This window comes from Cajanus cajan, chromosome 2 (genome assembly GCF_000230855.2).
Source record: "Cajanus cajan strain Asha chromosome 2, NIPB_CcT2T_4, whole genome shotgun sequence".
Classification (NCBI taxonomy): Eukaryota; Viridiplantae; Streptophyta; class Magnoliopsida; order Fabales; family Fabaceae; genus Cajanus; species Cajanus cajan.
In genome coordinates this window covers 23,517,066-23,540,240 of record NC_138518.1, presented here as the reverse complement: position 1 = coordinate 23,540,240, position 23,175 = coordinate 23,517,066, and the positions used below count along the sequence as shown (strand labels likewise).

Genomic DNA, 23,175 nt, shown 5'->3' with positions numbered 1-23,175 from the left:
AGGTAATTTTTATGGATTATGATCCTTTAGATTCTTGTCTCATAGATGTTGAAAATACGAACTTATCTAAATTTATGTATAATATACCGTTTTGTAGGACTTATATGTAGACTTTCACACAAATCTCTTTAGATATAACAAGGATACAAAACTAAGTGCATATTTGTTTTATTCAATTCCCGAATTCTAAAGCATGTTGAACGAAATTTCTCTCTCACAATGTTTTGGCATTTAACGGAACGTGACAGTAATAAAATAAACCCTAACAAGTTTATAATTTAGTAAAAAGATACTAGTGCTTAGTACATATGACTCCTACTGAATCTTAATATTTATAAGAGAAAGACATTGATTGTAGGGATGGTAAATAAACCTGTATCCATGGATAATACCTAAACTCATCCTGACTTTGATGGAGAATACCCAGTTTAGCTGGATATGAGTAAGGTACAAGTAAAACCCGAAATATTAAACCGGGGACGAGTATATACTTACCCATGCCGATTTGATTGTTTTAAAGAATTTTAATATTTAAGAATTAGTGTCTCTAAAGTCTCTTAATTAAAATATGAGATAAACAAATAATTCAATTACCATTGTAATATAATAAGAAGATAAGCTAAAAATATTGTATTTTTTTATAAAAAAAGTTAATTAATTTTTACTGGTACGGTACGGGTACAAGTATACCCGATACTTGACAAGGATGGAGATGAGATGAAAATTATATACCCATCAGATATCGAGGACGAGGACGGGTTTGAACCGCGGGAACGAGGACGGGTATCATGAAACCCATACCCGCCTCGCCTTGTTGTCATGCCTAACTGATCGTTGTAACTATAATTAATCATGATAATTAAAATTAATTAATTCTAAAATGTTTGATCATTAAAATTATTTAAAACTATAATGATCAAATTATTATATCTCATTAAAATAGATATTAATTAGGCTTAATACTAGTAATTAATAAAAATAATTATTTAAATTTTAATTTAAATTGAAAATAATTTGCAAATAAATTAACCTTTTGAAATATCTCAAAATATACCACAAATTAAAATTTATAACATCATTTTTTTGGATAACCATGATATTGGTATGAAGTATTCACCGCTTAAAGCAATGAATAATGTTGTGGGAGATTATGATTGAACACAAGGTAGATATTCCTCTCGAAACATAATTTATTATGTTCCCAAGACTAAGATTTGAATCATAGATAACTTGTTTAAGAGACACAAGTTACTACCACTCGTGGATATTGGTTAATGTTAATAATGTCAATTTGTTCTAAGAGATAAAATTTAGGGCGGCTAGACACTTTTTCCTGTAAAAAAATTATAATACAAATATATAATATTTAAAAATGACCATATTGCATTGTTTTGAAAACTTAAGGGGTTATATCTTAAATAATAGAAGAACTAAATTGATTAAATTATATTTTTTATTATTTATTTTATTTTTAAGATTTATCTTGATCTTTTATCTTTTAAAATGTTTGTTTCAGTTTTTTTATCTAATTATCTCCTAAACTTGGGTCAATTTAGACCTTTTGAAACAAAGATTGATTTTAGTTTTGACTTTTAAAACACATATTTAAGTATTTTTTTTTAATAATTCAAGATTTGAAACTTGTCACATTAAATTCACTTATATGAAAACTATTAATTATAACTGAAGTCAAATCTAAATGTGTCATAAATATAATGAAAATTGCATAAAAATAAATTAAAAAAGAACTAAAAAATAAAAAATTATCTAATTTCACATTATTTTTTATTTATTTGTAAGATATATATATTTTTTCTAGGTTTATAATATTTTGGCTAAAACCCTAATTTAGTCTCTTATAATGTTTGTTTGTTTCAATTTAGTCTCACTTTAATTTTTGGTTTCAATTTGGTTCCTAATAATTTAAATTATTGCAATGTCGGACTTCCGTCCAAATTATTTAAATGGAGTTAACTGTTGGCCACGTGGATGCCAGGTGGATGCCACGTAGATGCATAAGTGGATGTCAAATTTCTTGAATGCACTTGGAACCAGAATGACCTGTTTTGAAAATCAGCCCGTTCTAGTTGCACATGTTGTGTGTTAATTTTGCATCTGGAACGGGCTGTTTCAGATGCAAAATTAACACACCACGAGTGTAACAAAAAGGGTCGTTATGGTTTTAGAACGGGCCATTCTGGATTCAGAATAGGCCATTCCAGAACGCCAACCACATACTTATGTTCAACAAAATGTCGCAATGTGATTCAAAAATTGAAAATAAAAATTCATAATATATCATAAATTCAAAGACAGAAATATGGTTCAGAGACTGAAAACAAAAATTCATAACATAACATATACTAAGAAATAACATAACATATACTAAGAAAGTTCAAAGAAATTATTGAGAAAGGAAATCATCTGGACAACGCTGAAGGTGCCAATAATACATCTTATCCACCATATAACACTGAATGGCTGATAGGATAATTTGGATTAAAGAAATTTGGCATCCACCTATGCATCTACGTGACATTCACGTGATCAACAGTTAACTCTGTTTAAATAATTTGGATGGAAGTCCAAGATTACACTAATTTAAATTATTAGGGACTAAATTGAAACAAAAAATTAAAGTGGAACTAAATTGAAACAAACAAATATTATAAGGAATTAGAATTTTAGCCTAATATTTTTGTAAAATAAAAATATAATTTAACAAGTTTTACGTATGGTGACAATAAAAAAAATAATTATTATTTTAAAAAAATTAAATAGATCCAAATAGAACATTTTAACACATAAAAGATCAAAATAAATTAAAAAATAAAATAAAAAAATATAATTATAATTGAGTTATAAATTTTGAGAGACAAAAAGTAATACATCATATTTTTTAATATTCTTTTATTAGCTAATAAATAATAATTAATAAGATTCATTAATTTGAGAATGAAAATAAGTAAAAGACAGTGCGAGCGGATGTAGGTGGATTGGTACTGCTTCACAAATACGTGGTGGAGTTGAAGGAAGCAATGGCGCGGTTCGTGAAGAGTCCTAGTTGACCTTCTTCCTTCATCATCACTCTTCCATTCTCCTTCTCTCTCTCCCTCGCATTCCCCAAGATCCCCTTTTCCAAGGTTTGTTTCCTCTTCTCCCCTATTTTTTCTTGCATTCGACTTCGCTTCTCTTGCATATGCTCATTTACTGGATATCGTTGTTTCCACGTTTTCACTTCGATTTTCATGCGCTAGCTTGTGAGTAGTGCATTTGGTGGTGGTTGAGGAGTTGGTGATGATCGTTCATTGGAAGACGGTGTTGCTGAGGAGAATCGGGGTAATTTCTTTTGGTAAACTGGGTGTTTTGTGAGTATGGGATTAGATTTTGATTGATTCATTGAGATTGGATAAGGGGATTGTGGAATAACAAATGGTGAAACGTTAGTTTTTTTTTTGGTTTAAGAATTAAGAGGGTGTGAGAGGGAAGATGATATGTGCCACCTATCGGAAAAACGCAAGTTTCACATAGATAAGAGATAAGTAAATTAAAAAGTATATAAGTGAAAAACAATTATTGCAGCTTTATACCGTTAAATTATGCTCAAATCTATTATTCTAATAACTTTTGGTCTTAGGATCAATCTTTACATTATGGAGTAGATATGTCTTAAGGTTGAAATATCCATTATGCTTTCTAACGAGAATAAGTCAGTGTTTACGATGATGGATACTTTACACCAATATCATAGTTACAGAAAAAAAAAAATGCTCATGTTATGATTTTGAATGTGTGATATACGTTTTGAAGTTGTGTGTTTTCTCAGATTTTAGTTGAAAATTGCACTAGTCTTGTTATGGTGAGAACACCAAATTAATATTATCTGCGGAAGATTTGATTTTTTTTTTGTTTGGTTGCAGGTTGTGTACTATTACATGAATCGGTTGAAAGATGTTTGACTGTGGTTACAAGTCGCAATATGTGGGTGGGCAGCGGGAAAAATTTGTGAGGTATCCAATATAGTTCATTGCAAGGTTTCGCTTGTAAAGATATGAAGGAGACGAGAGTTAGTAATATTTATATGTATGCTCTTAACCCATATTTTCTTACAACTATTCATTCATCAAGCATGAAGCATTCATTGCAATAATTGAGCATAGGATATAGGTATTGATTTTTGTATGCAGACTACACTTTTCATGATAATATATTTTTTAATGACAATCTTCTTTTCAAGAAATTTGTTGTTAATAATCATTAAATTTTACATGGCTAATGATAATTTGCTAAACGATTATTTTCAGAAACAATTACATTATGTTATTATTTTTAAAAATTTCCCCTTTAAAGAAAAATGTATGCACCCTTATCCTCGCAAGTGGAAGTTATGTTCTGGATTTGAACCCATGATCTATAGGTTACATCGCAGCAACCCCACTGCTGTGCCTAAGCTCACCCTCAAATTTCCCGTCAACTTTAGAATAAAACCTTATTCTTGAGCAGGGGATATCTCCTATTATAGTTTTTTCCTTCACTATTATTATAACACTTATTTTTCTTTTTTTAAAATTCTGAAATTATTATTACTTTCAAAATCTTCTGTTATGAAAAAAATAGATCTTTTTATTTTAAAATTTTCAAATTCTCAAACCTCAGCTTTAATTACTTTAAGTTTTTTATAACTAACTATATTTTGAAATTAATTCTTCTCAAATTCTTAAAATTTTCTGTTTTCCACTAAATCTAACCACTCATATATTCTTTTTACTTAAATAAAAAATACCCATTCAATTGCTCAGAATACTTGATAGTTCGTATTACAATCTAAGACCTTGATATTTAAATTGAAATATTTGAATATTATATCTTGTATCTTTTTTGTATACTGGGTTTGTTTGTTTGTTTGTTTGTTTGTTTTGTTTTTTTTTTTTTTTTTTCTGTTATTGACGTGTTAATTATACCTTGAATTGAGGATGTTGTGTTTAGAATTATATTGGATTATAACTTTTTCACGTTATTAGCGTGTTAATAATTAATTCTAGATTTTTTTTTGTGCATTCATATCTCTATTCTCTATAGTATAAATCATTAATATTTCTATCTATTTGTCTTTGGTATATTGGTTATGCTGCTATAGCGATTTTTGAAGCCATGATTGGGAATTCCAACTGAAGTTAAAAGTAGAAAACTTGCTATTTTGGAAATTTCACAATATCTGTGCACTTAAATCTTTCAAATACTAAGTTTCTGACAAGCAGCATTATAGGCTTTAATATAATTTACATAAACATTGTGGATTTAAGGTTTTGAAATTGAATAATTTTAGTATTGTGGTCATAAAATCCTAAGTCCTAATATGTGTGGAAATGATATTTGATAAGGTCCATAAGGATTCCCCATATACTTTATGTTCTTATTTATAAATATGCAATCCATTTCTTACAGTAAAAGGAGTACAATGAATATGATTATGATAATACCCTTTTCATTTATTTATAGGTTGGATGACTTGGATTCTAGACTATCATCATCTTCTGAAGCTGGAGTTAAAACATGCGGATTTAGTATTGATAAATTAAGCCATGGTGGCCATGGAAGCAGTACAACTTCTAGGTCCTTTAAAAGAAGAATTAGAAAGGGATCTGAAGGACTGAAGTCAATTGGCCGATCACTTGGAATTGGGGTATCTTGGGCAGTGTTCCCTGAAGATCTTAAAGTTTCGGAAAAGAAGATATTTGACCCTCAAGACAAATTTTTGCTCTTGTGGAATAAGCTTTTTGTTATATCATGCATTTTGGCTGTGTCTGTTGATCCACTGTTTTTTTATCTCCCTGTCATCAATGATTCATTGCACTGTCTTGGTATAGACCGAAAGTTGGCAATTACAGTTACCACCTTGAGGACATTTATTGATGCTTTCTATCTTATACACATGGCTCTCCAATTTCGTACTGCTTTTATTGCTCCGTCCTCTCGAGTTTTTGGACGGGGTGAGCTTGTGATAGATCCAGCACAGATAGCCAAACGATACTTACAGCGGTATTTCATTATTGATTTCCTATCAGTGTTGCCCTTACCACAGGTCAAGAAGATTGTTTTAACTTTGATTCACTCTCTTATTAACACCGCATAATTGTTTTCTTTGGATTTTATGATTCTTTTGTATCAACACTACATTTTTAAGTCTCATCTTTTACCTTGGATCATTAGACTATCTTGGCTGCTATTTTCTTCTTGCTTCTTTCATGTTCAACCGAGGGGGGGATTTCACATGTGTATACTTGCTAGCACACATTGATTTTCCAATGTACTCCCACTTTTTTTTAGGAGTACGTTAATAAGTTATAACCAATATTTTCTTAAAATACACCCAATGTGTAGCTTGCTAATGTACCCTTTCTAAAAAACAGGTGGATGTACATCAGTAAATCCATATGTATGTATATATATAGCTGGATATATACTGAACTCTTCATTTGGTTGACAAGAGGTCTTCAGCTTTTATTCAATTGACTAATAATGTCTTGGGTTTAGAGCATATAGTACTTTGCTTTTAGAGATTTACTGAAATATTTATTACTTCCTTTTAAATATTCGTTAACATATATGCTGCAATTTGTGTTTGCTCAGGAACATTTTTCTAAGATCAGAAAGCTTATTATTAGTTTAATGCACGACTTATTAAGTGCATGGTTGCATTAGCTTAATTTTTAGAGAAAAAATACTTTTTCTTTTAACTTTCTGATTCTGAAAGCTCTCATTAGTATTTTGATTATAAGCTAGTCTGAACATAAATTAAGCTTATTCAAAACATACACGAAGGTTTTAAACACCTTATTTGATATAAAAACCATTCACGGTATCAGAGCCTTTATGATGGTGTTTCTGTAATCTTGTGTGAGGGATGTGTTAATCTCAAAGTTGCTTCAACCACATGAAAGAGAGATCTTGTTTGTGTAGCTCATTAAATTTTAACATCTGTTGACTGATTTTATGCCATGGAGATAGATGTGGATGCTTGTACCATCTCTATACTGGCATTTTAACAATTTTCATATGCCTAGTTTATCAAAGAACTTCTTTTGTTTCTGTTAATTTTTTTCTTCTCAGATAGTCTAATTCTTTTGATGGATGGTTCCATTAGATTCATTTAGTAACAATGATGTTGTGCACAAAAGCAAATTAACAACAATTACTAAGGAGCAGAAATCTCACAATTTTGAGAAAATGAAAATGAGGTGGAATGGTGATGATAAATATATCCTTTACCTTATTTCATTACCCTATCGATATGGTATATTTTCTTATGAAAGTATTCATTTCTAACAAATTTATTAAAAACACTATCGAATGCCTGTGATGCATACTGTGAAAGGGACTCTCTTCTCTTTTCTCTAACATCCCAATTTGTTTAAGATAGCATCCTCTTCTCTAAATAATCAATCCTTTTGTGTAAAGATGGATGACTTTGTCAATCCTTTTATGGTATCTATGCCTTTAGTGGTCAAATAATACCTTTTGGTTTTAATTTAATAGTTGTCTGGTTCTCTCTTCTAAAAATTTGTAAATGAAATTGTCAAATTACATTTTTTTTCTTGACATTATTAGAGATCTCAAGGCAAACAGGATATTACTAGCAATTTAAATAGATGAGTGAATATTTTTTCACTTTGTGTGACATGAATGTTCTCTTGTAGCCATCATTCCTTTGAAAACTCTGACAATATGTAATTGTAGTCTTTATTCACTAGTAAGTTGTTTATTTTTTTACCTGTTCTTTGCTCTTGTATTCAGATTGTGGTTTGGAGATTTCTGCAGAGGTCAAAAGGTTCAGATGTACTTGCAACAAAGCGGGCTCTTATGTTCATTATTTTGCTTCAGTACATTCCTAGATTTTTCAGGATGGTTCCGTTGACGTCTGAACTTAAGAGAACAGCAGGCGTCTTTGCTGAAACTGCATGGGCAGGTGCTGCGTATTATTTGCTATTATTCATGCTTGCTAGTCATGTAAGTTTTGTTTTATTTTGGTTGTTGAATTATGTTAGACTTCCCTTTTTTTATATATTTATTTTTGGAGTTATTATGCTTGATAACTTGTTATTATGCTATTACACTTGCTATCTAGCTCTATGATGCACCAACTTCAACAGGAATTTATTTTGCATCCTTTTCTTAAATGATTCTTTGCAGATAGTTGGGTCTTTTTGGTACTTGTTAGCTGTTGAACGCAATGACTTTTGCTGGCAAAAGGCTTGTAGTGACAATGGGTATAATAAAAATTTCTTGTATTGTGGTAACCAATACATGGAAGGTTATAGTGCCTGGCAAAGTAGAAGTAAAGATATTCTTATGTCACAGTGCTCTGCAGATAATGATAATTCACCATTTGACTTTGGTATTTTCAAACAAGCCTTGTCATCTGGTATTGTTTCATCTAAGAAGTTCTTTTCCAAGTACTGTTACTGTTTATGGTGGGGGCTCCAGAATTTAAGGTATTTCATTTTATTTTCTTTTGGTGATTTTCATAATGTAATCAAAGTAACTAAAACTAAAAATTATGACATATATGTTTGGTCTGAACCGAATACTATATACTGAGTGTTGCTCAAGATGTTTCTACAATTCTGGATTGATTATAATTATTTGTATATATTGGGGTTGTTGAAATTTTGGGTTTTAGGCTAGCGAGGGAGGAAGAGATATAAAAGGTAACGAAACACTACATTGATATTAACTGAGATGTATTACATTGTACTAATATATTTGATATATTCATAAAACCTATACACTGACCCTTATTTAAACGAATCATAACCTTAGCTAATTAAAGAAACAAATAATGATAAGATAAAGAAATGTAATGACTAATTCTATTTCTACAGGATAATTTAAGATATGATATGATATTTTCATATATTTTAACACCCCTTCAAGCTAAAGCATAATGCATGTTAAAAATTAATCTTTTTAATATAAAAAAATGCCCTAAGGGCATCAACATAGAGGTTAGGTCAAGTACAATCCAGAAAACTGAGCACAACCATCAAATTATAGGGGAACTTGCAGTTGCCATACAATCAAACAACAGGAGGATCCTTAAAAAGAGAGACCCGAAAACCAAACAAGGTAGAAAACAGAACTGAGAGAGCCAAACAGCAAGACAATGTTTGTTGGTTGATCCACCAAAAGCTCAATAAATGAGAAATCAAACCTAGATCTGGATAAAGAATGTAGCATGTATGATTTATTCTTCGAGAATCTAAATCTCAGTTGCAACAATCAAGTTTGATTATCAACAAAGTATGATTATTCTTTTGGGCTTAAGCTAAACTCAATCCCACAAAACCCCTCGTATTAGTCATATATTTAGTCAATGTGGGATCTCAACACACCCCTCATTCCCATGACTGAACATCTTGTGCATGCTGCAAGTGTCTCGATAACAACACCCCCTAACGCATTAGAATAGTAAGGGTGGCCCAATAACAAATGTAAGATTGACTTTGATACCACTTGGAATTTGGGCTTAAGATCTAACTCAATCCCACAAAACTAGCTTAGAAAGTGAGAATTATCCAAGCCTTAAGGACTGCATTGATTGGTCATTTTATAGTCAATATGAGATTTTAACAATTATAAACAGAAGTAAAAGGTTAATTCACATTGGAGAGCATCATAGGATATATTGGAGAGTTGAATGAATAAAAAAGTGCACATCCACAAGGTTTAGTGTATTGAATCACATAAAGAAGCAAATCTTACCTAATGAGCTGACATACTTGCATTGTGTATTAAATGCCGATTTGGTAAACCATTAGAAAAATATAAAAGAAAATGCAGGAAGGCAAGTTGTGAACTACTGTTGTGTTGTCATAGATAACTATAGAACAAAAATTGAGAATTGAACACAGGAAAAAATGCTACTTTTTAAGGTCAATGATGGTGACAACAGACATGGCCCTGATAGTGGATGGTGACAGTGACACTGATGAGATTAGGCTGTGCAGAGCCTTTTATTTGCAAGGGCAATGTATGGTTTAAATTGAAGTAAGGTTTGTGGCAGAGTATGGTACTACTCAGATAAGGTAAAACCTGTGATTAAATCCTACCTTTTATGAGTCAGGACCAGCAAACCTTACTGTTGTGTGAGCTGTTCAAATATAGAGCTGCGGAGGGCTGTCCCATTGGCTTTGGGCATTATTGACAGCTCTATGCAATGGTAATTTAAGCTCTTACCAAGGTGTGCTGCTATAGCATGTTCCTTATGTGTATGTGATGTGTTGGGTAAAACTGATAACTGGATGAGGAGTTTAGGACTAGACAGTTTTTCTTATAATTGTCACAAGTGACTTCTAAAGGCTAAGTGTTAAGAAAAATTGAGTGTCTGAAGCATCTGAGAAATTATATTTGTTACAGTAGTAGGGAATTATGGAACATTATCCTTTGAGATTGGTGTTATGGGACACCCCACATTAATGGAATCTTTCTGGTTTAGGATAAAGGTGCAGCAGATAGATTGCTTTGATTTTTGAAAGTGAATTATTTTATTTTAACTTTTATTTAGTGATTATCAGATCAGGCTCCCAAAACATCTCAAAAGCTAATTATCTTATGTCTGTTTTGTTGATAAGACTTGTTTTGAAGGATATCTTATCTTCTCTTTAGTCGTATTATTCCTACTATCTATTTTTTTTTAATTTTTTTAATGTTTTTTTATAAATGATCTAAAATCTTAAGATAAGAATACGGCTACTGTTTTGGAGCATAGTTAAGTTTGTTATAGAAGAAAAAGCCCACAAACATTGATCTTTGAAGGTAGGTAGTTAACTCTGGTAATTAAATATGATGAATGAAAATGGTATTTGAAGAATGCCCATCAGTTTTTATGGAGTTTTCTTAGAATGTAGGTTTGCATCTAACTCAACTTTATATAACCGACATTAAGGCAAGGGTTGTTCCTTATTTATATACACTATTATGACGTTATTAGTAATTGATGTGGGACTTGAGTTTTTTCCAATAAGTTTGAATATATAAATTCAAAATTTTTAAAAATTACTGACTGTTTTAGATGTGTATATTATCCCAGAATTCTTTCCAAAGGTGTTCTAAGTCTATCTCATTTGCTTTTGTGTGTGTTTCAAGTATCAAAATTTATTTCTATAGTCTTTAAATACAACATGGTTCCAAATCCTTGAATTATCATCATTTTATATCCATAGAAGACATCATTATCAGTTCAATGTATGAACATCGTCTGACATACATTTCTTGGTAAATACTTGTTTGAATAGTTTTTACTTTTTGCATAGGCTAATTTTAAACGACAGGGATTCACCCAAATTTTGTGCTTTCGTATCATGGATGATTTAGTGTAGATGATATTATTTGTTCCCATGTTTGTAGTTCTTTTTCCATTTCATAGATTGCTAAGATTATTCACATATCCATACATACTGTTTATTCATTTATTTTACTGCAGTACACTTGGCCAGGGGCTTGAAACTAGCACCTACACTGGGGAGGTTATCTTTTCAATAGCACTAGCAATAGCTGGCCTTATCCTCTTTGCGCTTCTGATCGGTAACATGCAGGTAAACTTAAAATCAGTTAATTTAACTTGCATTGACTAAATAAGAATATGGATGGTATTGGGTCTGTCCTATGGATTTGCATCAGTTTCTCTTTATTTTATGAGGTTTTGGCTTACATAAAGAAGCTAACATTCCGTGGCATTAGTCGGTCTTCGGGGTTATAGCTGGAGTGGAATCTAGAATTTTTTTAGGGCACTTGTTTGACTCTAGGCTTCATTATTTGGTATATGGTTATTTTTTCAGCTTCTCTGTGGTGTTCTCTTATGGTCTTTTATTAGACTATATGGAAAATGTCAATAAAACTATAATTTCAGCACTCTTAAGCGACATTTCTTTGTCAAGTGTGCAGATCAGCATGATTTCTTAAGCGAATCAATCTCTGATAGAAGACCAATAGTTAAGAGAGTCTACACAAGACATAGGGGAGGGACACAATTGTAACAGAATAAGTCTTTAAATAGAAAAAAGGAAGGGAGTTAGTTGGAGGAGGGATAACAGAATTGTAGGAGAGAAGAGGTCTCTCGAATACCTTATTGTATTTTCCTTTTGGTTGTATTGATCCAGACTTTTGCTGAATAATATACAAGGCTCAGGCCTAAAATTCTTTTCATACTACTCAATTCTATAACATCAGTTGGAATCTATCAATCTCCTAGGTTCTAGTTTTTCACTTTTTTGTACTATTTTTTTTCTTCCAAAACTAGATGATAAGTGAGTGGGATTAATGACAGCAAATAATTTAAGTGTTATTGTTAGATTGTCGTAGCTAGCCTCCAAAGTCCAAAGAGTTATCATGAGTCTGTTCGTAGGGCCATCTGGAGGTGATATATTTTCTGATGTATGTTAGATTGAGGGAAAGTTGATCTACTGCCTCAGGTCTTTTCACTGGCTAAAGCATGTAAAAGTCGAATGCTATTATTGCCAGATTTATGTTGATGTTCATTTATAGAATTGATGAACTATTCATGTTAAGAAAGGTCTAAAGATGGTTCTGCATGAAAGTAGTTAGAGAAAATACACATTCACATCACAGATACTGAGGAGAGAGCAATTGACGTTATTTGTTTGTTGTCTAATTGTTGTTTCTCCTCATTATAAATAGCTTTCCAGGTTTATGATTATTGAAGCATGGAGAGCAGATTGTTTTTAACTGATACTTTGATTTTTTTTTAATTTTTTTTTTATATATGATTATAGACGTATCTTCAATCTCTTACGATTAGACTTGAGGAAATGAGAGTCAAAAGGCGTGATTCAGAACAGTGGATGCATCATCGCTTGCTCCCACAAGAGCTTAGAGAGCGTGTGAGACGATATGATCAATACAAGTGGTTGGCAACACGTGGTGTAGATGAAGACAGTTTGGTTCAGAGTTTGCCAAAGGATCTTCGAAGAGACATTAAGCGTCACCTTTGTCTGGCTCTAGTGAGAAGGGTATGCTGTCAAACTTGAAAATTAGCAAAACACGCAAAGTGATATAACTCAAATGTGTAAACTAAAAGTGCCCCAACTTTTTTTTTCCTGGTAAAAAAGATGACCTAAAGAGTTACACATAAAGGAAGTAACGTATAGTTTTTTGTTATGTGGTTAGGTATTACAACTATATGACATCAAGATGTCGCTGGTGGTCCTTTTGCATGAATTAATTATCTGGTCCTTTGACACGTATAAAATTTTTATTAAACCATCTAATGCTTTTCCTAACATACTTTTTTCTAAAGCCCGTGGTACCTTTTGTTTCTCCCAACGAATTCTGAATCGGATGAAAAATTTTAAGCTACTCCTCATGGCCTTGTTAAATTCTTTGGCTAGGAGATGTGCCAAAAAGAGCTTCCAGTAACATCCTTTATTTTATTTTATTTTATTTTATTGGTGTGCTAGTAGGATTTCTTTCTCTTATGTTGTGCTTTCCAAAGTCTTTAAGGGTCTAACCATGCAATCTGAGATCTTTCAGATTTGTTCTCCCTCTTAGATTAACTCACCAAATTGGCGTGACCATCTGAATTTGTTAATTTATTAATTGGTTTTCTTGGATTTGTAGGTTCCACTATTTGAGAGTATGGATGAGAGATTGCTTGATGCCATATGTGAGAGACTGAAACCATGTTTATTTACAGAGAGTACTTACATTGTCCGCGAAGGAGATCCAGTTGATGAGATGCTTTTCATCATTCGGGGTCGCCTCGAGAGTGTTACTACAGATGGTGGGAGGAGTGGATTCTTTAATCGTGGCTTTCTAAAAGAGGCTGACTTCTGTGGGGAGGAGCTTTTGACTTGGGCACTGGATCCCAAAGCTGGCTCTAACCTCCCATCTTCAACTCGAACAGTTAAAGCTTTAACAGAGGTTGAAGCTTTTGCCTTAACTGCTGAAGAGTTAAAGTTTGTTGCCAGTCAGTTTAGGCGTCTGCACAGTAGACAGGTTCAGCACACATTTCGCTTCTACTCCCAACAATGGAGGACATGGGCTGCATGCTTTATTCAAGCAGCATGGCGCCGGTATTCTAAAAGGAAAACTATGGAGCTGAGTCGTAAGGAAGAACCTGAGGAGTCAGAAGGAACTCGTAGCAATGCCAGTGGCAACTCATACAGCCTTGGTGCCACCTTCTTGGCCTCAAGATTCGCTGCAAATGCTCTTCGCGGTGTGCATCGCAATCGGGAAGCCAAGAGTGCCAGGGAGTTAGTGAAACTACAGAAACCTCCAGAGCCTGACTTCACTGCTGATGATGCAGACTAAATTTTCATATGTAACAACTCTTTTAAATTCATTTTTTTGATTAAAATTTTATACCAAGGGTTAAAGGTAAAATATTATACAAAGCATTTCAGTTGCATTGTAAAGATTGCAAGTTGCTCTATGCTTCTGGATCCTTGTAAAATAAACATTGATGCCAAGCCGCGAACTAGCTGTTATGTTGGATAGAAGGGCATGCTCCTTGATGTTCAATAACGTTCTTGCGTCCGTATTACTATAAAATTTAATTGACAACCTAAGTTTAAAATGGACGTCAACCTAAGCCATTTTAAATCATGCACTGTCCAAAATTTGCAATATTTTGTCGCAATTTTATTATTTGTTTGCGAATCATTCGTTTTCCATCACCAACTTATCCCATTGCTTATACTGATAGCTTGTTTGTGTACAGTACATGCAACACTGACGACGATAAATGCTCACGAGCAAGCAATCTGTGGAGTACGGCATAAATGTAAGCAAAAGGATAAGTTGATGTTGGAGTCAAAATCAGCAAGATGCCCTCTTGCATTACTCAACTTCATTCCAAACCTCATCTTTGATTTGACCCTTTTAACAAGATTCTATATAAACTGGAAACCTTGCTCCATTTCAATGAAAAGAAAGTTTGTACCAGAAAAACTGAAGTTAAAATGCATAATGGTGGAAAGATTTTTAGCACATTTCTCCTCACTCACAAGAAACTGATTTTGCTTTTCATTATATATATATATATATATATATATATATATATATATATATATATATATATATATATATATATATATATATATATATATATATATATATATATATATATATATATATATATAGAAGAGGGATCCTTTTATTCCAGGAGTAAGTTTACTTAGACTTATTCCATTCAATAACTCATGTTCTATATTAAGTTTCAACGATCCAACTGTTCAATTTAAAATTCTTAATGCATAAATCAAATCTGCAAATTTTTAAAAAATTTGAAAATCATTTGATATTTCATTTCATTAATTTAAATTGACGGATAATCATGAATTCATTTTATACATTGATTCGAATTAAAGTATCAAATGATTTTCAAATTTTCTAAAATTATATATATATATATATATATATATATATATATATATATGTGTGTGTGTGTGTGTGAGGAAGGATCTTGTTATTCTAAGAGTAAGCCTATCTAGACTTACTCCGTTCAATAACTCATGTTCTACATCAAATTTAAACGATCTAACCGTTCAATTTAAAGTTTTTAATACATAAGATCAAATCTACAAATTTTTAAAAAATTTGAAAATCATTTGATACTTCATTTTGTTAATTCGAATCAATGTATAAAATGATTTTATGATTATCCGTCAATTTGAATTAATGAAATGAAGTGTCAAATGATTTTCAATTTTTTAAAAATTTTGCAGATTTGATTTATATATTAAAAACTTTAAATTGAACGATTGGATCGTTGAAATTTGATGTAGAACATGAGTTATTGAATGAAGTAAGTCTAGGTAGACTTACTCCTGGAGTAAACGAATCCCTTCTCTCTATATATATAGAGTATATAGAGAAGGGTTATAATAACACTGGTATAACTTTTACTAAGTATTATACCGCTCAATAACTTTATATTAAATGTAAATTTTGTAAATCCAATTGTGAGATTGAAAGTTCTTTACTCTTAGATCCTATATACAAAATTTTATATTAATCCAAAATGATTTGATACTTCATTCTTATATATATATATCAAAGTATCCATTTACTACCGAGATTTCCTAGAAAGACATAGTGGACAGCAAGACAATGGTTCTCATGAGTGTGTCAGACAAAATAATGAGAATATTCAATTAGAAAGAGAGAATCGGATGGGAAAGAATACTAAGATACAAAATATGATACTTGGAAAATAAAGTTGAATAAAATCAGAACTGCATAAAACCTATTTTGAGGATACAGAATTTCGGAATGTTTGAACTTAATGCAGGAACCAAAGGACCAGCTGAAGGATCCCAGCAATTTCCCGTTCCAACTAAAATAAGTCTTCTTGAAATGGGTTAACTATCCAGCCATTTCCTTCACAAGCCATGAATCAGTCAATTTTCACTGAGGAGTAGATTAGCCTTATGAACCAGAAGCATGAATAGAAACCAATTGTACCAGTCACCACAAAGAAACCATATGAAAGAAGCAGCATGTAACCAAAATACAAGACTCCAGATATTGGTTTTGTGATCTCAAGCTTTGTGAAAAAGTAAAATGCAGCATACAGGAAAAGGTAGAGTGCAGAGGAACCTGAAGTGAGATATGACCTCCACCACCAAAGGTAGTCCTCACTACACAGCTGGAAGTAGCAGAGAACTATTGTGATCTCAGCACAAGTAACAATGAGGATGAGGAACACAATGAAGAGGAAACCAAATATATAATAAAACTGATGCAACCAGATAGATGTGAGAATGAAGAAAAGCTCAATGAAGACAGCACCAAAGGGGAGTATGCCTCCAATTAGAATAGAGAAGACTGAGTTCATGTACCAAGGCTGCTCTGGGATCTGCCTGGCAATTTTGTTTGTCTTCACGGGATCCTCAGCCAGTGGCTTTTTATAACCGAAGTGACCTCCAAGAAACACAAGAGGAACTGAGATGCCAAACCATAAGAAAACAAGGGCAAACATTGTACCAAATGGCACAGCCCCAGAAGACCTCTGCCCCCAGATTAAAGCATTTAGCACAAAGAAAATTGCAAAAGCAATGGCAGGAAAGGTAAAGGCTGTCCTGAGAGCAATTCTTTTCCATTCTATTCCCTTGAACATCTTATAAAGACGCACCGAAGAATATCCACCACACAGTCCCATAAGAACCCAGAGCAAGAGCATAGCAGTCATCAACCCCCCTCTATTTGATGGGGAGAGGAATCCAAGAGCAGCAAAGATCATGGTGACAAGAATCATTCCTAAAAACTGAACACCAGTTCCAACATATACACACAGTAAATCCGAGTTTGAAGGGGGCCTGAAAACATCACCATGGACAAGTTTCCACCCTGACTCTTCCTGAGCTTCCTCCTGAGTCTCTAATTGATTGTACTTAGAGATATCACGGTATAGAGTCCTCAACATTATCATAGCCACCATGCCCGATAGGAAAAGTACAATCATCAAAGAATTAATAATTGAAAACCAGTGAATCTGATCATCAGCCATTAGGAGATAGGAATCCCAGCGAGATGCCCACTTCACATCACTCTCCTGCAAAATGTTTAGAGATTTAAGAAACAAATGAACATGAAAACCCAATTCTCAGATGCATCCTTATTCCCATTACCATGAACAATGGAACTAACTAACCTGGAACTCAACATCATAGGAAAAAATAATCTCCTTCTTGTCTTCAACCTCTTGAGGAGGCTCAGAGCCCGAAACTATCTTTTTTGCATGAGGATCACATGTAGTTAAGCGTGTGTTATTATCCCATTCACCTTCATATTCATGCTTTACACTGTATGCCCAGGAATGATTTCAACTTACAAGTATCATTAACAAGGTGTTCGGTTTGGTTTGAGAAAATGTTTTCTGTTTTTATTTTGTTTCTTGTTTTCAAGAGATTGTCATTATTTTTTGTATCCACTTTTTTCCATATAAAAAGAAAGTAGGAATAAAATATTTTCTCAAACCAAAATGATGTTTACAACCAAGAAGGAAAGAATTATAATACAACCTGAAAGGCTTAACCTCAAAGCCTACAATCCTTGACATCTCTGTCACTGGATCCCTGTGATACTTAACTATAAATGTTAAGTGGTTGTGGATAAAATGCTTTTCGTCTTTGTTCTGTCAACATTTGTATATAGAGGTCAAAACAAATGCAAATTAATGGGAAAAACAAAGGTCATTAAGCTAGCACTTACTCCAGCATACTGTCCTTTGAGACCAACTAGGAAGCCATGCAGATACACCAAGGAAGACTCTTGATCAGGTCGTCGTAGTGGAACAACCAAAGGAAGATTGTCTAAAATCCTGCAACAATGCAAGGATAGAATAGAATACAAGATCTTTTGTCACAAAGGTAAAATATAAGGCCATTAGTGACTTACATGTTCACTCTATATTCATCATCTATCTTTTCCTTGAACTCTTTGGCGGTCTTTTCATCGAGAGTTAGCCGACAAACAACATTGCACATCTGGGGTTCTCTCATTTTGAACTTGAAGAATCAAATTGTTTCAGTATTTTTGTAATTAAACATATTAAGAGTGTATTTGAATAAAAGTTAGAAGTACTTTTGAGAGTTTCTTTACCGAAAATAAAGAGCTTTCTCCTATAAAAAAGCTCCTAAAAGTGTTTTTAAATTTGTATTCAAATAAACTCTTAATAGAATGAAAAATGATGCAAAAGTGTGCACAAAATTTAACCAACCACGTAAGGAGAGTTTTCTATGCGGTCACCCCTAAGGACTTCACCAAGATTCTCAGCACTATCAACAATGTGATCTGGATGACAATAAGGAAGTGAATAGTAGGAGTAAGGAAGCTGTGTTTTTGTGGAAGATAGTTTGTTCACTTTCACCCTCAACAGATCCCCCTGTCACCAATGAACAACATGAATATATTTTATGTAAAACTACGATTAGGAAGAATAAAAACTGTTCTGATTAAATCAGGTGTATAAGCTGTAAAGAGTCAATTATGTCAACCTGACATTGCAAAATGAAATGTTGAAAACAGTAATGAAAAGATACATCAACATTTATAGCCTTAGGTATGAAAAAAAATTACATTCATACATTTTCCTTCATCTTGATAAAAACAGAATTGAGGTAATATTCATGCACAAACAATCTCATCACCTTTGCCACTAATCAAAATACTATCACATGAATTGCAGATCTTTAGATTCTTCAGTCCCTTGCTAAACGAAATTAAAAAAAGAGAGAAGGAAAGTATACAAAATATCAAAATAAAAATGAGTGCTACTTCTAATTAGCAAGAATTTCACACCCAAAATACCATAATGCTCGGATCTCACAAACCCACGTAAAATGTGCCCATCAAGCCAAAATAAATACCATCGTTACCCAAATTGTATAACAGAATAAGGATCTTAATTCTCAAACCAACAAAGCCAAAGAAAGAAAGAAAGAAGAAAGGATATGCCAAAAAATTAATCAAGAGGACAAAAATGTGATCTGACCCGAAATTCAATGAAACATGCATGAACATGAAAATGCAATGACACAAGCATATTTTAAATGAAAAAGAAAATAAAAGAAGGGAATGAATGACCTTGTGGAAATCCTCCGGTGCAACACCAGGAAGGTAAAAACAAGTTCCAACATGGACATGAACAAGTAACAAAAAACATAGAGAGATCCACAGGAACAAGTTACGCGCGAGAAGCACTCTCGCCATGGTTTCCAAACAACGTAGATCAAAGAACACCTCTCTCTCTGCCTCTCTCTCTCTCTCTCCTCTTGCTCTCGTTCTTCCCTCTAGTTTTTCTTTCAAGTTTTCTTGCTTCGTTCGTTACATAAACGATGTAGTAGTTGTTGGACCAAAATCATGTGGCGGTTGGTACATTTTTTAGTGGATTTTCTATCATAATTTAATAACTATATCCTCGAATATAAAAACATAAATAAGTTTTATTTTTAACTAAGCCTTTTATTCCGATGGTTGTAAAGTCTACTATGGGATACTGAGATTGATATGGTGCTCTCATATTCGATTTTTGTTTGTGTTAAAATAATATTGGACCAATGAAAACTACATTCTATGAATCTAAATTAATCTTTAGGACATGGGGATCCCATATTTGATTTTCATTTATGTTAAAATAATATTTGGTTAACAAAAATCACGTCTCATGAGTGTAGATCAGTTATTGATTGTCAACTTTGAAATAATACGCAGTCCATGTCCATGAAAAACAAGTTTTTTTTAATCCATGACAATAAAATTAGAAACTAGTGCACATTAACCAAACGGTATGATTAACATTTACTTCCTATGATATAAGTTTTTTTCTCTTAAATATAAGAAAAATTCAATTAATTTAATCTTACTACTTAATTATATAATATTTAAAATACTTTTTATTTAATTGAAAAATTATTTTTAATAACCCTTTTAATATAAAACTTCAATGATGAATAATTTAAAATTTCATACCATGGGAATGATTCTAAACAACTTATATAACACAAATCTAACATGCAACATATATCCATCAAGAAATCATTAATTTTGGATCTTGGATTCTTAACTATTCTTTAAAGCTTTTGTTAAGTCTTTTGAAAACATTTTTACTTACTTTCAAAAGATTAAAAAATTTACTTAAATTTAAAGAGATTAAATTGAGGTTTTCGAAAACTTATTCTTAAGACCAAACATACTTGCAATTCTAAAATATTTTTTTACATTTTTAGTTAAGTTGACAAGACTTATCTATATAACACTTGAGATCTTGTTCTTACATCAACTTGCTTTAGCTCAACCTTGAATCTTCTTCAATGCTTTATAATCACTTTGGCATCATCAAAACTTTTGTGCATAATACCTTCCACACTTCATACATACCCATAGATGTGACAATTTTACTACCCCTTGATATCCTTCCATACGACATCTTGTACTTTCTAATTAGTTCCTCAAATGATGACTTCCAAGGAAATAAGCACTATCTTTATTATTCATGAGGGTTTTCCTCTTGGTTTTTCCTATACAAGAATTCTTAGATTTTGAAAAACTGACACATATATGTGACGTAGCCCTTTTATCTTTTATTATTAATAAGCTTTTGGGTTGGGCTCAAGAGTCCAACCCAATACACTTCTTTGACAACTACTATCTATTTTTCTCAAACCCTGAATTAAACATATCACTTCCTAGAATTAAACAAACCACACCAAAACTCTCAAATCATACAAGGCATATTGATTCTCAATCATAACAATCAACGAATTTCATCATCATGCACAACCTAACACAATAATAATTTCATAACGATATTTAAATCATCAAACGGATACCAAAATAATTTTCATGGAGGATTAGGGATCACCTCACTACCTTTATTCCTTATATATAGCCATAGATGTGACAATTTTACTCCCATTTTACCTTGAGTAGCTATTCCACAACACCAATGTGTTCTCCATAACCTTAGTAACTATTTTGCACTCTCTTTGATGACCTCCTCTAGGTTCTCCTTTTCCTTGTTACTTATTGTCTGTGTCATCTCCTCTAGTACTTCTCGGCGTTGTTATCTCACCCTCCTGAATTACAACATCTTGTGCTTTCTAATTAGTTCCTCAGATGATGACATCCAAGGCAACAAGCACTATCTCTGACACTTTCAGGCTGTCAAGGTTTTCCTCTTGGTTTTTCCTATAGAGACACTCTTAGATTTTTAAAAACTAATGTGTATATGTGACTAAACTTACTTTCTCTTATTAATAAAAAGCTTTTGGGTTGGGCTCAAGAGTCCAACCCAAGACTCATCTCTGATCCACTATCTATTTTTTTCAAACCCTGAATTAATCATATTACTTCCCAGAATTAAGAAAACCACACCAAAACTCTCAATCAAAAATAACATATCACTTCTCAATCATCACAATCAACAAATTTTATCATCATCCACAATCAAACACAAAATTAATTTCATAAAGATATTTAAATCATCAAACGCATACCAAAATAATTCACATGGAGAATTCGGGATCTCCCCACTACCTTTATTCCTCATATATACCCATAGATGCAACAAATTCACTCCCTTTTGGTGATAATTACAATTCTTGAAAAAAGGTTATGCACATGGCTCTTCTTGGAAAAAATAAATTTGGTTTTGTTGATGGTTCCATTGTTGAACCAGCATTTGGTCATGCTCATTATTCTCTCTGTCATCGCAATAACAATATCGTTGCTTCTTGGATTCTTAATGCTCTATCCAAGGAAATGCAAACTAGTGTTCTCCATTGTTCTTCTGCAAAAGCTATATGGGATGACTTGAAGGAGCGTTTTGACCAACGCAATGCTCCACTCATTTTTTAACTGAAACGTGAATTAGTGTCTCTCAAGCAAGATTCAATGTTTGTTTTCTCATATTATGCAATATTGCGTTCAATATGGGAATCTCTCATGGAACTCAAGCCAACTCACAAATGCACCTGCAATGGAATTCAACCTTGGTGTGATTATGATCAAATGGAATATGCTATGCATTTTCTTATGGGTTTGAATGAATCATACTTGTTGAGAATCTGAATCAGCATCTATTATTTGAGTTTATTTCATATTAATGGAGCATTATTAGAATTCCTACGGTTATGATTTTTTAATTATAGGAATTATAGGTGCTGTTACACTTTTATGAGTATTTATATTTGTCATTTAATTTTATGTTTATGAGCAGAATTTGTATCAACTTTCAATTATGTATTTAAAAGGTTACAAGTATGAATAAAATATATGAGTTTAAGCCTTCTAATTCTTCTTGAATTCCAACAAGTGGTATCAAGAGCTTGCTTCTTACGGGCTGTGAGGAAAAGTTTATTGAGCGCTAAACACATTGAGGTTGAGTGCAAACACAAAATTGAGTGATTTATTGTTTAAACAATTTTTGGTGCAAGGATGTCTACTTCCACCAATTCACCTGCAATTCCAATGTTTAATGGTGAAAATTATCATATTTGGGCCGTCAAGATGAAATTTGTTTTAAGATCTCAAGGCTTATGGAATGTTGTAATTTCTGAAGCTGATCCACCACCATTGAGAGAAAATCCAACCATTGCACAAATCAAAGCTTATGAGGAGGAGAAGCTGAAGAAAGATAAAGCCATCACTTGTCTA

The 23,175-nt window shown here is 32.5% G+C and overlaps 2 protein-coding genes across 6 annotated transcripts; one reads left to right on the top strand and one right to left on the bottom strand.

Moving 5' to 3' along the window:
- The first annotated feature begins 2,975 nt into the window (after positions 1-2,975).
- On the top strand, positions 2,976-14,643 carry LOC109805340 (putative cyclic nucleotide-gated ion channel 5). 5 transcript variants are annotated; one of them, XM_020367381.3, is made up of 9 exons: positions 2,977-3,143; positions 3,258-3,339; positions 3,921-4,010; positions 5,500-6,082; positions 7,795-8,007; positions 8,191-8,492; positions 11,483-11,594; positions 12,792-13,028; positions 13,636-14,643. In XM_020367381.3, the coding sequence occupies exons 3-9, from the start codon at positions 3,952-3,954 to the stop codon at positions 14,326-14,328; spliced, it is 2,199 nt and encodes a 732-aa protein (XP_020222970.2). In that variant the 5' UTR covers positions 2,977-3,143; positions 3,258-3,339; positions 3,921-3,951; the 3' UTR covers positions 14,329-14,643. The 5 variants fall into 5 exon arrangements, with proteins under 5 accessions (XP_020222972.2, XP_020222970.2, XP_082924169.1 ...); XM_083068043.1 differs by having other exon boundaries at positions 3,921-4,083; XM_020367380.3 differs by lacking the exon at positions 3,258-3,339.
- Positions 14,644-16,142: 1,499 nt separating this feature from the next.
- On the bottom strand, positions 16,143-19,915 carry LOC109805086 (transmembrane 9 superfamily member 10). The gene is made up of 7 exons (XM_020367041.3): positions 19,606-19,915; positions 18,740-18,904; positions 18,418-18,527; positions 18,232-18,340; positions 18,042-18,154; positions 17,672-17,822; positions 16,143-17,572 (listed from the first exon to the last, which is right to left on the bottom strand). Exons 1-7 carry the CDS (start codon positions 19,729-19,731, stop codon positions 16,415-16,417), a joined length of 1,932 nt encoding a protein of 643 aa, XP_020222630.1. The 5' UTR covers positions 19,732-19,915; the 3' UTR covers positions 16,143-16,414.
- Between the last annotated feature and the right edge of the window lie 3,260 nt (positions 19,916-23,175).